Raw genomic sequence first — 14,686 nt, 5'->3', positions numbered from 1 at the left:
CCGTAGAAACGTCGATTGAAAACTCAATTCTCTTGAACCTATGTCGTGTTCACTTTGTTGTCCTCCCCCTCACCTCCGTACGTAGCGCGGTTGGCTACGAAAGGTGCGAAATAAGTTCGACGTACACACATACAACGTACGCAACATGTGTGTGTTTGTTTGCGTGTGCAGGGGAAGGACAGCGACGATGACGAGGAGGTGGCCGTCATCGTTGACCGGGACCACTTCATGGACCAGTTCTTCGAACAGGTGTGTGTGTGACATTTGACCTAATTTTAAATGAGTACCTCGGGAGACAAAGGCGACCAGGCGTGGTGTTGCTTTCCCATCCTGTCGTGTGCCGTGCTGGTCTTCATAGGTGCTGCTCGCTAACAGCACTTGCCCCAACAGTCTGTTAAGGCTATACGGGGGATCTCTGTCTGTGTGTGAGTCCATCGAGGTATATGCTGATGATCTGGTAATTGCTGCTTGTTCTGGAAACGGAGTTGGAAATGCTGCTGCCGAATCTGGAGGGCGCCACTAAGCGGTGGGGCCGTTCCATCAGCCCTATCAAATGATGCACCCCCTTAACTCCCTATGAGTTGTGGGATAGTTGTGGAGAGAGTGGAGACGTCTCCATACCTGAGCAATAAGCTTATGACCAGCTCAAGTTTGGCAGCAGACGTCTAACTCCGAATCAGTCGGGTGGCATCATCTTTTCATCGGCTGCATAACGCCGTGTGGAGGCTACCTGGTATATTGCTTCAAATGAATCTCCGGGTTTTCTCCGCCACAGTTACGCCGTCCCTTCTCGATGTTGTTGATGCATGGAGCCCTTTAAAGAAGCATCAGTCGAGTGAAATCCAAAGGCTCACAACAACGAGTGGAGGGTCGGGCGGTTAAACGCAGAAAGTTAGCACAGTGAGGAGGACAGGTGGCGCATCTGCCTGTCATCTCAGTCAGTTAAACCATGGCACCTGGGTCTGTAACGTGACCTCCTGCCAGCAGCGAGCCTTTGAAGCTTCACGTGGTCTCAAGGTGCACCTGGCCTGGCACAAGCGCCGTGGCGACGTCACCGCTACTTAGTCGTGAACGATGGTTGTTGCTGAGTCCATCGCTGACTAAGTATGTGTGCGTGTATCCGCATGCCAATGAGTGTTTGAGTGTTGTCCGTGTGTCTGTGAGTTTGTCAGTAATCCACGATCTATGAGTGCGCAAGTCCATCGATGACCCTATGAGTGTGTCGATGAGTTTGTCAGACCTTCCGTGGTCGATGAGTGCGTGAGTTCATCGATGACTCTGTGAGTGTGCGGGTGCTAACGATTCTCCGGGTGCGTCTGCGCGTCTGCGAGTCTGTGTGTGTGTGGTATGAGATAAGCGAGTGCGGTGGGGAGAGTGGGAGGGGGTAAGGAGAGGGGGGAGGAGAGGGGGGAGGAGGAGGGGGAGGTCTAAGGAGGGTGGGAAGGGAGGGGTCTTCGTTGCTTCCACGTGTCCAGTCTCCCGTGGGGGTCATTTGTGAGCCCATCTAACGGCTAGTCCACAGCTGTGCTCATCTCCAGCGAATGATGTGTCTGTGTGTGTGTAAAATGTGTCTACGTGTGTGGGATTAGTGTTTGTGTGGCGGGCGGGGGGGTTAAAGTGGGTATGTGTGTGATGGTGATTGTGTATGATGTGTGTGTGGGATGTGTGTGTGATTTTGATGTGAGCGGTAGTATTTAGCGGTTAGCGCGCTGCGCTACGAACCTGGCGACCCGAGTTCGATTCCCACTCACGGCCAACACCGGCGACGATTATCTGAACTGGTCCTGGGCCTCCCCTAGGTCGACTCGGCCTCAAATGAGTACCTTCTGCGATGTGCAAACATCGCCACTAGGGAGACAAAATCGGCTGGACCTGGTGTTGGCACTTGCCCCAACAGTTTGTTAAGACTATACGGGGGATCTTTGTCTTGTTTTGTGTGTGTGTGTGTGACGATGGCTGTGTGTGGATGTGTAATGTGCGCGCGTGTGGCTTCATGTGTGTTTGTGATGCGTGTGCGTGGCTGGATGAGTGTCTAATTGGTGTGTGTGTGTGATGAGCATTTGTGGGGTGTCTGCCGGGGGGGAGGGAGGGAGCGGTGGCGCAGTGGTTAGCGCGCACTGCGCTCCGAAGCCGGCGAGCAGCACTTTCCCCCAGCGGCCCGAGTCGGCTACACGGGCGGAGGCGGGGGAGGGGGCGGGGGCGGGGGATGGGGGCGGGGGTGGGGGAGGGGGCGGGGGTGGGGGAGGGGGCGGGGGATGGGGGCGGGGGAGGGGGGCGGGGGAGGGGGGCGGGGGTGGGGGAGGGGGCGGGGGTGGGGGAGGGGGCGGGGGATGGGGGCGGGGGAGGGGGGCGGGGGATGGGGGCGGGGGTGGGGGAGGGGGCGGGGGTGGGGGAGGGGGCGGGGGATGGGGGCGGGGGAGGGGGGCGGGGGAGGGGGGCGGGGGTGGGGGAGGGGGGCGGGGGCGGGGGAGGGGGCGGGGGAGGGGGCGGGGGAGGGGGCGGGGGAGGGGGGCGGGGGTGGGGGAGGGGGGCGGGGGTGGGGGAGGGGGGCGGGGGTGGGGGAGGGGGGCGGGGGCGGGGGAGGGGGCGGGGGCGGGGCGGCATTTGTCTTTGCCTTTGTGTGCAAATGGCCCGCGGGTCGGGATATTGGCTCGATGAATACTGCGGCGAGTGGCTATTGTTGGAGGCACTGACAGTGCCATCGGGGGCCCCGTCTGCATTAGCCGGGACCCCGAGAGCATCTGTATCCATTGGCGAGGGGGACTGGGGGAGGGGGGCGGAGGAGGGCGGAGGGGAAGGTTGCTGGCGCGCACCACAATGCCACCATGATCAGCGGCAGCAGCAGAAGCAGCAGCAGCAGCATCAGCAGCATCACCATCATTATCACCATCATCAGCAACAGCAACATCATCATTATCACCATCATTATCACCATCATCAGCAACAGCAACATCATCATTATCGCCATCATCACCACCATCATCAGCAGCAGCAACATCATCAGTATCGCCATCATCACCACCATCATCAGCAACAGCAACATCATCATTATCGCCATCATCACCACCATCATCATCAGCAGCGACATCATCATTATCACCATCACCACCACCAACGGTGGAGCCATGATTTTCAGGTAGAGGGGCAACCCCTCCAGCAATGAAAAATGATAGTTGTTGTAACTAAGTAAGGACTTGTTAGTGAGTAAGGACTTGTCCCTTGCTTTTCATTCGACGCGTGTGCGGCGATGGCGCAGCCATCGATCGAGGGTCGAATTCGAACCGCGTTGTGTGATCGGCATCGCGCTCGCTGAAGGTGAATGCCTTCAGGGAAGTCGTGTCCTGTATACGCAACTGCGCACAATTCTGAGTCACTTATAACTGCTTTGCCGTTACGTATTGCCAATTATGGACTCGGACTATTGTCCTATCATCTCAAAGAGTCCTTGGCACGTAATAATATGCTACACAGTGGCAGTGGGGGTCGCAAAATGCCGATTTATTACTAATAAACCCCAATGATCGGATCATTGGGGGGGGGGGGGGGCACGTGACACCCCCCCCACCCCCACTGGCTCCGCCAGTGATCACCACCATCATCATCATCACCACCATCAGCAGCAGCAACATCATCATCATATTCTTGGTTCTTTCGGTAAAGTCACGTAGAAGGGGAATAATAAAAATAATATAAATAAAAAACAAAACAAATTATCACGATGTTTCAACACCTGATGATGATTGCTTGTGTTGCAGTCGAAACGTCGTGAGAATTTGTATTGTTTTATATTTATGTTATTTTTATTATTTACCTTCTACGTGACTTTACCAAAAGAACCAATAATATGAATCTCTGCAGTCACGAAAGCTTTCAATAAAAAAAAATCATCATTATCACCATTCGCAGCAGCAGCAACTTCATCAGCGACTGCAGCTGCCCCCGTCATCACCATCGTCATCATCAGCCCAGCCTTGTTCGATGCACTGCTGGATGAATGCCTCCCTAGAGATTTCTCAATTACACTTGACCAATAATTCCAATGCAAAGATAATTACATAAATACTAGTCTTCTTGGTTCTTTCGGTAAAGTCACATAGAAGAGAAGTAATAAAATAATAAAAATAAAACGTAATAAAAAAAATGTTATTACTTCCCTTCTACGTGATTTTACCGAAAGAACCAAGAAGATGAATCCCTGCAGTCTCGAAAGCTTTAAATCGAAAAATAAATACTAGTCTTTTGCCCGTCCAAGGACCCGGTGTATTTCAGTAAATCTGAAACTTGCAAGCGATAAGCGGACCGCGACGTGATATATTCATTGCATCAATTCGTGTGCAAATGACGTCCTTTTTACTTCGATGTCCTAACAGCGTTACGGAGATCACGTGACGTGAGGGTTCTGCCTTTGTCGTGAGGGTTGTCAGTTGACGCTGAGGAGGGGGGAGGAGGCGCCTCGCCCCCACCATGTGGAGTGACGTCACCCGCTAATGAATATTAATGAGGGGGGGGTGTCCATTTGGAAGACGTCACCTCTTCATGATTATTAATGTGGGGGGCTGTTCGATGTGGAGTGACGTCACCCGCTCATGATTATTAATGAGGAGGGGGGGGGTCCATGTAGAGGACGTCACCTGTTCATGATTATTAATGAGCGGGGGGGCACTATGTGGAGTGACGTCACTTGTTCATGATTATTAATGAGGGGGGGGGCACTATGTGGAGTGACGTCACTTGTTCATGATTATTAATGAGGGGGGGTACTATGTGGAGTGACGTCACCTGTTCATGATTATTAATGAGGGGGGGGGTACTATGTGGAGTGACGTCACCTGTTCATGATTATTAATGAGGGGGGGGGGTACTATGTGGAGTGACGTCACCTGTTCATGATTATTGATGGGGGGGGGTACTATGTGGAGTGACGTCACCTGTTCATGATTATTAATGAGGGGGGGGGTACTATGTGGAGTGACGTCACCTGTTCATGATTATTGAGGGGGGCTGGCCAACGTGGAGTGACGTCACGCGCGGGACACACGGACATTCTTGGCTCATTATGGTAGTAAATGGATTTGTTTACACGTGAATACTTTTGTTTTCAACGATTTTACATCTCCGTTAAAGGAATGTGTTGTGAATTTCACGCTAAAACTACATAGACATTTGGGCATGTGTTGTTGGTGAGCCCCGTGGTGAGTTTAGTACCGGTGTTGGTGAGCTGTGTGGTGAGTTTAGTACCGGTGTTGGTGAGCTGTGTGGTGAGTTTAGTACCAATGTTGGTGGTCGTGTGGTGAGTGTAGTACCGGTGTTGGTGAGCTGTGTGGTGAGTTTGGTACTGGTGTTGGTAAGCCACATGGTGAGTGTAGTACCGGTGTTGGTGAGCTGTGAGGTGAGTTTAGTACCAATGTTGGTGGTCGTGTGGTGAGTGTAGTACCGGTGTTGGTGAGCTGTGTGGTGAGTTTGGTACTGGTGTTGGTAAGCCACATGGTGAGTGTAGTACCGGTGTTGGTGAGCTGTGAGGTGAGTTTAGTACCAATGTTGGTGGTCGTGTGGTGAGTGTAGTACCGGTGTTGGTAAGCCACGTGGTGAGTTTAGTACCGGTGTTGGTGAATCGCGTGGTGAGTTTAGTACGAGTGTTTGTGAGCTGTGTGGTAAGTTTAGTACCGGTGTTGGTGGTCGTGTGGTGAGTTTAGTACTGGTGTTGGTGAGCTGTGTGGTGAGTTTAGTACCGGTGTTGGTGAGTCGCGTGGTGAGTTTAGTACGAGTGTTTGTGAGCTGTGTGGTGAGTTTAGTACCGGTGTTGGTGAGCTGTGTGGTGAGTTTAGTACCGGTGTTGGTGAGCTGTGTGGTGAGTTTAGTACCGGTGTTGGTGAGCTGTGTGGTGAGTTTAGTACGAGTGTTTGTGAGCTGTGTGGTGAGTTTAGTACCGGTGTTGGTGAGCTGTGTGGTGAGTTTGGTACCGGTGTTGGTGAGCTGTGTGGTGAGTTTAGTACCAGTGTTGGTGAGCTGTGTGGTGAGTTTAGTACCGGTGTTGGTGAGCTGTGTGGTGAGTTTGGTACCGGTGTTGGTGAGCTGTGTGGTGAGTTTGGTACCGGTGTTGGTGAGCTGTGTGGTGAGTTTAGTACCGGTGTTGGTGAGCTGTGTGGTGAGTTTGGTACCGGTGTTGGTGAGCTGTGTGGTGAGTTTAGTACCGGTGTTGGTGAGCTGTGTGGTGAGTTTAGTACCGGTGTTGGTGAGCTGTGTGGTGAGTTTGGTACCGGTGTTGGTGAGCTGTGTGGTGAGTTTGGTACCGGTGTTGGTGAGCTGTGTGGTGAGTTTAGTACCGGTGTTGGTGAGCTGTGTGGTGAGTTTGGTACCGGTGTTGGTGAGCTGTGTGGTGAGTTTAGTACCGGTGTTGGTGAGCTGTGTGGTGAGTTTGGTACCGGTGTTGGTGAGCTGTGTGGTGAGTTTAGTACCGGTGTTGGTGAGCTGTGTGGTGAGTTTGGTACTGGTGTTGGTGAGCTGTGTGGTGAGTTTAGTACCGGTGTTGGTGAGCTGTGTGGTGAGTTTGGTACCGGTGTTGGTGAGCTGTGTGGTGAGTTTAGTACCGGTGTTGGTGAGCTGTGTGGTGAGTTTGGTACCGGTGTTGGTGAGCTGTGTGGTGAGTTTAGTACCGGTGTTGGTGAGCTGTGTGGTGAGTTTGGTACCGGTGTTGGTGAGCTGTGTGGTGAGTTTAGTACCGGTGTTGGTGAGCTGTGTGGTGAGTTTGGTACCGGTGTTGGTGAGCTGTGAGGTGAGTTTAGTACCGGTGTTGGTGAGTCGCGTGGTGAGTTTAGTACCAGTGTTGGTGAGCTGTGAGGTGAGTTTAGTACCGGTGTTGGTGAGCTGTGTGGTGAGTTTAGTACCGGTGTTGGTGAGCTGTGAGGTGAGTTTAGTACTGGTGTTGGTGAGCTGTGTGGTGAGTTTGGTACCGGTGTTGGTGAGTCGCGTGGTGAGTTTAGTACCAGTGTTGGTGAGCTGTGTGGTGAGTTTAGTACTGGTGTTGGTGAGCTGTGTGGTGAGTTTAGTACCGTACTCCTTGGTTCTTTCGGTAAAGTCACGTAGGCATACAATAAAATAAATTAAATCACGACGTTTCGATTGCAACACAGGCAATCGTCATCAGGTGGGAAACCCACAGCAAGAAAATGTTTCGCTGAAGTGCGAGAGAGATGCCGTGGTAAGAGGTTATATAGGTGAGAGAGGGGGGAGGGGCAAGGGAGGAGGGTAGGGGAGCATTGCGTGGACGCTCGGAGAGGGACGTGAAGCTGGACGGGGGGGGGGAATGGGCGGGGCTTGAAGTGGGAGGCTGAGAGAGCTGGGGGGGGGGGGTGCGCGGGGGGGGGGCAACAACAACGCAACTGCACCAACAACGCCAATGAAGTCAACCATGCCAATGCAGCAGCAAAGCCAAACGCTGTGGATCAGTGGTCGCAAACGGGTTTTGATTCCTTACCCATACCCGTACCCGGCCGCACCAGGGTCGCAAACGGGTACCCGTACCCGTACCCGGCCAGGTACGGGTAGCCGGGTATCGGGTAGGGTACGGGTATCGGGTACCCGGTTGCGACCTCTGCTGTAGATGCAATCAACTCTACAAAATAGACAAGTGCCCGGCAAATATGATGGAACAACCGTAAAGCATTTCAGGTTTTACCTGGTTAATAGCATCCTTCCAATGATTGCTCAATTTGTATCCATCTTCTCGGTTGAAGTTACGTCTATGTTTATATATCTGGATGGCTTCATGAACAAACCTTTGATAGTAGCCCGAAGTCATCTTCTTGGTTCTTTCGGTAAAGTCACGTAGAAGGGAAATTTAAAAAAAAAATATTTTATTATTTCCCTTCTACGTGACTTTACAGAAAGAACCAAGAAGATGAATCCCTGCAGTCACGAAAGCTTTAAATCGAAAAGAAGCCCGAAGGTTTGCAGAGCACCTTGGGCTCGGAAAAAAACAATATCATGAGAGCCCACAGCGTTAGAGCAATGGTCAGCCACGGCGGAGGTATTACCGTATTTTCCCGCATATAACCCGCGGGGTATACCACTTTTTACAAACAAAACAAGACCCTGCGGGGTATATGAAGATGCGGGCTATCCCAAAAGTATTTGACACGTGTGACATGTCATAACTCGTTAAATGTTTTCATGGTAGGACTATCCACTATGCAACACTTACCTTTGACTAAAGCACTGCTGAATAAACCACTCACACTAAAATTGCACATGTTGTCACGTTTTAAATTAATTGTTTGTACAATTGAACGACAATGTTTTTAGTGCGCGCACTGTTTACCGGCGATGGGAGAGGTGGGTGGAGAGGGAGAGGTGGGGGGAGAGGGAGAGGTGGGGGGAGAGGGAGAGGTGGGGGGAGAGGGAGAGATGGGGATGGGGGGTGGGGCAGTTGGGGGGAGAGAGAGGTGGGGGTTGGGGGGTGGGGCAGCTGGGGGGAGAGAGAGGTGGGGGGGAGGGAGAGGTGGGGGTGTGGGAGAGATGGGGATGGGGGGTGGGGCAGTTGGGGGGAGAGAGAGATGGGGGTGGGGGGTGGGGCAGTTGGGGGGAGAGAGAGGTGGGGGTTGGGGGGTGGGGCAGCTGGGGGGAGAGAGAGGTGGGGGGGAGGGAGAGGTGGGGGGGAGGGAGAGGTGGGGGTGGGAGTGGGGCAGTTGGGGAGAGAGAGAGGTGGGAGTTGGGGGTGGGGCAGCTGGGGGGAGAGAGAGGTGGGGGTGGAGGGAGAGGTGGGGGGGGAGGAAGAGGAGAGGTGGGGGGGGAGAGGTGGGGGGGGAGGGAGAGGTGGGGTGGGAGGGAAAGGTGGGGGGGGAGGGAGAGGTGGGGGGAAGGGAGAGGTGGGGGGGAGGGAGAGGAGAGGTGGGGGGGGAGAGGTGGTGGGGGAGGGAGAGGTGGGGGGGAGGGAAAGGTGGGGGGGGAGGGAAAGGTGGGGGGGAGGGAAAGGTGGGGGGGAGGGAGAGGTGGGGGGGAGGGCGAGGTGGGGGGGAGGGCGAGGTGGGGGGGAGGGCGAGGTGGGGGGGAGGGCGAGGTGGGGGGGAGGGCGAGGTGGGGGGGAGGGCGAGGTGGGGGGGAGGGCGAGGTGGGGGGGAGGGAGAGGTGGGGGGGAGGGCGAGGTGGGGGGGAGGGCGAGGTGGGGGGGAGGGCGAGGTGGGGGGGAGGGCGAGGTGGGGGGGAGGGCGAGGTGGGGGGGAGGTGTACCGTAATGCTGTTATTATCTGCGCAGTGCGCAATCTAGCAGTACTTACTTATCTACCAGTTATGTTACTTATTCGATATTTACTTTTGTTACTTATTTACTGTTTTAAGTTCACTCGTTTCCGGTTATGATTGTAATGTTAACAATTGATAGTGGAATGTATTACACATGTAAACTTCGTATTAATATGATGGAATTCAGCTGCGGAAACGACGTTAAATATATGAATGCATGCGGGGTATATGGAGGTGCGGGCTATCTGAATTTTTTTGTTTACACAAAACGCTATTTTTGCGGGGTATATGCGTCTGCGGGTTATATGCGGGAAAATACGGTAGTCCTGCCGTGTTTCAGATCCGCCTTGTGCTCGCGAACACGGTCTGAGACATGTAATTTCGTTACCCCAATGTAACAATGAACACAGGTGCAACTCAGTTGGTAGACTCCAGAATATTGCATGTCAGGAATGACATCCTTCACAGATGGGATTAGATCACGGATTTTGTGTACTGTACTGAATCGGACCTGGATCTTGTGTTTGTTTAAGATTTTGGAAATCGTTTTGGTAACGCCTGCTATGTATGGTTACGTGATGGTTTTGATTGACGTCTCAGGGGGTTGTTTCTCCATGGTTGGAGAAACAGCTTTGCGGATAATGCGGGCCGAATATCCATTCAAACTTCAAATCTAGATTGAGTTTAGTACCGGTTTTGCGAAGCTGTGTGAGTGAGTTTAGTACCGGTGTTGGTGAGCTGTGTGGTGAGTTTAGTACCGGTGTTGGTGAGCTGTATGGTGAGTTTAATACCAGTGTTCTTGAGCTGTGTGGTGAGTTTAGTCCCAGTGTTGGTGGTCATGTGGTGAGTTTAGTACCGGTGTTGGTGAGCTGTGTGGTGAGTTTAGTCCCACTGTTGGTGGTTGTGTGGTGAGTTTAGTACTGGTGTTGGTAAGCTGTGTGGTGAGTTTTGGTGAGCCGCGTGGTCAGTTGAGTACCGGTGTTGCTGAACTGTGCGAGTGAGTTTAGTAACAGTATTCGTCAGCCGCGTGGTGAGTTGGGTACCGGTGTTGCTGAATTGTTCGAGTGAGTTTAGTACCGGTGTTGGTCAGCTGTGTGGTGAGTTTAGTACCAGTGTTTTTTAACTGTATGGTCAGTTTACTTCCGGTGTTGGTAGTCATGTGGTGAGTTTAGTACCGGTGTTGGTAGTCATGTGGTGAGTTTAGTACCGGTGTTGGTGAGCAGCCGTGGTGAGTTTCGTACCAGTGTTGCTGAACTATGTGAGTGAATTTAGTACCAGTGTTGGTCAGCTGTGTGGTGAGTTTAGTACCGGTGTTGGTGGTGGTGTGGTGAGTTTAGTCCCGGTATTGGTGAGCTGTGTGGTGAGTTTAGTACCGGTGTTGGTGGTCATATGGTGAGTTTAGTGCCGTGTTGGTCAGCTGTGTTGTGAATTTAGTACCGATGTTGGTGAGCTGTTTGATGAGTTTAGTACTAGTCTTGTTGAGCTGTGTGGTGAGTTTGCTACTGGTGTTGGTGGTCATGTGGTGAGTTTAGTACTGGTGATGGTGAGCTGTGTGGTGAGTTTAGTACTGGTGTTGGTGGTCGTGTGGTGAGTTTAGTACTGGTGATGGTGAGCTGTGTGGTGAGTTTGCTACTGGTGTTGGTGGTCATGTGGTGAGTTTAGTCCCGGTATTGCTCAGCTGTGTGGTGAGTTCAGTACCAGTCTTGGTGAACTGTGTGAGTTAATTTAGTACCGGTGTTGTTGAGCTGCATGGTGAATTTAGTTCTGGTCTTGGTGAACTGTGCGAGTTAATTTAGTACCGGTGTTGTTGAGCTGCATGGTGAATTTAGTTCTGGTCTTGGTGAACTGTGCGAGTTAATTTAGTACCGGTGTTGTTGAGCTGCATGGTGAATTTAGTTCTGGTCTTGGTGAACTGTGTGAGTTAATTTAGTACCGGTGTTGTTGAGCTGCATGGTGAATTTAGTTCTGGTCTTGGTGAACTGTGCGAGTTAATTTAGTACCGGTGTTGTTGAGCTGCATGGTGAATTTAGTTCTGGTCTTGGTGAACTGTGTGAGTTAATTTAGTACCGGTGTTGTTGAGCTGCATGGTGAATTTAGTTCTGGTCTTGGTGAACTGTGTGAGTGAATTTAATACCGGTGTTGGTGGTCATGTGGTGAGTTTAGTACCGGTGATTGTTGTATATGTCGGTTCTTGAAAAATTAATAAAACAATAAAAAATTAATGAAGATTGAAAAAATGTGCAATTAGAAGATAATATTTTAAGTTATGTAATTATGCGCATGAATTGTGCTAATTATTATACGTGTGAACATATTTCGTTATGCAAATGTGTGTGCTTATGCTAATATATGCAGTTATGATAATTATGCTTGGCTTCGTTGTTTAGGGTCGTATTATCAATCGGGATAATACAATAAGTTGTATGAACTTCTCCAAGTGTGATGTAATTATGCTAAATTAAGCTCGGCTTCGTTTTCTTGGGTGGTATTATCAATCGGAATAATACAATTATCCTCGCTTTAACATTTACTGATTATGTCTTAATATGTTTATGTCAGGTCTCCAAATTCTGTCTTATGCAATTTTGATTTCTAAACAAAAACATAACACTCTAATATGCAAACTCTTATGCTTGGAATTATCAGCACAGTACCACTGGGGAAGTTCCCCTCATTGATCCGTACATTTAACCATCAATGATTACGTTGGTAAACTGAGCAACCGAACAATTGATTAATTCCACCGAGTAACGCGAGCATATACGGCGATAGGGAAAAGTTCTTAAACAGGCATGCGACGATATTCATACGAAAGGTGATAAAACGATTATTATTACATCCCGAAGGCGAAAGTATACGTTAATAGATTCATCGGCAAGATTATATAATTAACGAAAATGTCTTGGAATAATGGTGTGCAGCCCTGTATGCCTGCTTACGCAAGATGCTTATCTTTTGGCTAAGGCTTCAATTAATTCGTGGGCAAGATTTCCGTGATCAAAAGAAAGGTTTAACACAATATTCTCCCTGTGAGCGTGTAGATTCGTAACGAAGGTTTCAAACGTTTAGTTCACATCGATGAATCTATTGGTAATTTTGATGCGATTGAAAAGAATAATAACGACTAATATACTTATAAACGACCGTATTCATATCACTCAATGAGCAGCGGGGTTCTTCATTATCACTAAAAGTTGACGCATCCTTGTCATTAGTCTTCTTATCATCAGTCCGGGTATGTGTTTCAGGTGCGTGTGGGGATTTGTCTCCTTCATCCTTTTTTCGATTTAAAGCTTTCGTGACTGCAGGGATTCATCTTCTTGGTTCTTTCGGTAAAGTCACGTAGAAGGGAAATAATAAAATAATAAAAATAAAACATAATAAAATAATTCTCATGACGTTTCGGCTCCTTGCATTGTAGCCGAAACGTGAGGATTATTTTATAATGTTTTATTTGTATTATTTTATTATTTCCTTTCTACGTGACTTTACCGAAAGAACCAAGAAGATGAATCATTGATCCTTATTGTTAGTCCGGGTATGTTTATGTATGTGAGCGTGGTTTTGGTTCCCTTGGTCAATTCTTTGCGTCGAGCAGACGCCGGCGATGTGTGGTGGCGTGTGCATGCAAACGTCTTCGGAGATGCCCCTCTCGCTCGGGGCGTGTCTGCCGTTAGCTGCCGGCTGGATGATCTGCGTCGGCACGATGCTTGTCCTCGAAGGTGCTCGTAGCGCTCGCCGCTTGTCCGCTGGCAGCTGACACCCTTGCTCGATGGTGCTGCTGGCGCTGCTGCGTGCTCTCTGGCGATGCACCAGCTTGTTTGCTGGTTGCCGATGATGTGCGATGCTGGCTTGGTCGATGCTTGACGCTTTCTGCACTTTCGTCAGGTTGATTGCTCGTCCGTTGCTCGTCAGTTAAACTCCAGCTCAGAGGTCGCAATCGGGTACCCGATACCCGTACCCTACCCGATACCCGGCTACCCGTACCCGGCCGAGTACGGGTACGGCTACCCGTTTGCGACCCTGGTGCGGCCGGGTACGGGTAGGCCGTGAGTCACTGGTGAGTCACCGTTTGTTACTCATTTCCCAACGTCTTGTCTCTTCTCACAACTCAAGTTCCTAGAATCAACCCACCCGCGCCTGCAACATGGCTTCATCCCAGAGGTCGCAATCGGGTACCCGTAGCCGTACCCTACCTGATACCCGGCCGGGTACGGGTAGCCGGGTATCGGGTAGGGTATGGGTATTGGGTACCCGATTGCGACCCTGGTGCGGCCGGGTACGGGTAAGGAATCAAAACCCGTTTGCGACCTCTGCTCCAGCTGCAGCTGCTCGTCCGATGGCATTCACTCTCAAAATTTGTAATCGTATTCGCACACCTCTTAAACGACTGTGAAAGCTTAGTGCCGTACAACTGATCGCAACCCTTGACTTTGCAAGCGAATCAAAACATCGGGACAAATGTAGAATGCAACTTTCAGCGATACTCTGTCGGCCCATGCCGAACTCGGCTCTTAACAGCACATCGTCCCTTCTCTCTGCGAGGCGACGCTCATGGTTTATCTCGAGGCCATGCCCCTCTTGTTCCTTTTCAAGACTCCCCGCAGCCTGCTCCTTTGCAAGACTGAATCGCATGATCTGTGTCCGTGCCTAAATGTGGAATTCTCTCCCCTTTCTGCGCGTCTCTTGCGAGAGAAAAAAAAAATTAACCCGTAAAAACAAAGTTTTTCACTATAAATCCTTTATATGCGTGGCGGCTAGAGTCCTCTCGTCCTCTGGCTTGAGATGGCTGCCACCTATGGGTCAGATGATTGCATGCCACCATTAAGAAATTGGTAATTAAATATAATTTATTTTTTCCTAAAAAGTATAAAATTTTGGAAAAAAAATTTCACGAAAATAAATTGTCACGCACAACGAGTCTGTGTGCAAAATGTCAGCTCGATTGGATCACGGGAAGTGGGTTAAAAAACGACCGAAAGATTTGCACGGTCGTAAGCGCGCGAGCAAGCAAGCAAGTGAACTTAATATAAAGGATTTAAAAACAGATGCCCTCTGTCACCGTCCTCTCTCCGCAGCCGCGCCTGATCCCCCCCCACCCCTCTTCCCTCGGTGACCCCAAATGGGCTGTTTTCCTTCAAGTTTATGTTGCATTCTCCCCTCTTCTTCGTAGTGTTTTTGTTATCTCGAGGCCAGACACCCTTCATACGTATTTATGGCTGCCGTGTGTTTGTGTCAAATTGTTGGAACACAAAGGTGGCCGGGGAGGCTTTGATTCCATGGAATACATATTATCTGGTCTCGTGTGTGTTGGACCTATTCCTTGTATCTCTAGTGAATTACCCCCGGTCTAATATCTCGTGGTTATTATTTAGTTCATGTTTAACCAATATTTGTAACGCCCCTCGTTGTTACTACCATCATTCCGATGGTTTGCCACGCTTTGTTG

General features: G+C 50.6%; 1 protein-coding gene across 1 annotated transcript in view; it reads left to right on the top strand.

Annotated features, from left to right (window-relative positions):
• LOC144945279 (syntaxin-1A-like) overlaps positions 1 to 14,686 on the top strand; it is an 86,446-nt gene that overhangs the window by 9,022 nt on the left and 62,738 nt on the right. The window contains 1 exon segment of the mRNA XM_078873668.1: positions 172 to 249. Within this exon segment, the coding sequence (XP_078729794.1) occupies positions 172 to 249 (78 nt within the window).

Source organism: Lampetra fluviatilis, chromosome 37 (assembly GCF_964198595.1).
Source record: "Lampetra fluviatilis chromosome 37, kcLamFluv1.1, whole genome shotgun sequence".
In the NCBI taxonomy this organism is placed as follows: Eukaryota; Metazoa; Chordata; class Hyperoartia; order Petromyzontiformes; family Petromyzontidae; genus Lampetra; species Lampetra fluviatilis.
This window is presented reverse-complemented; position numbering and strand designations above follow the sequence as displayed.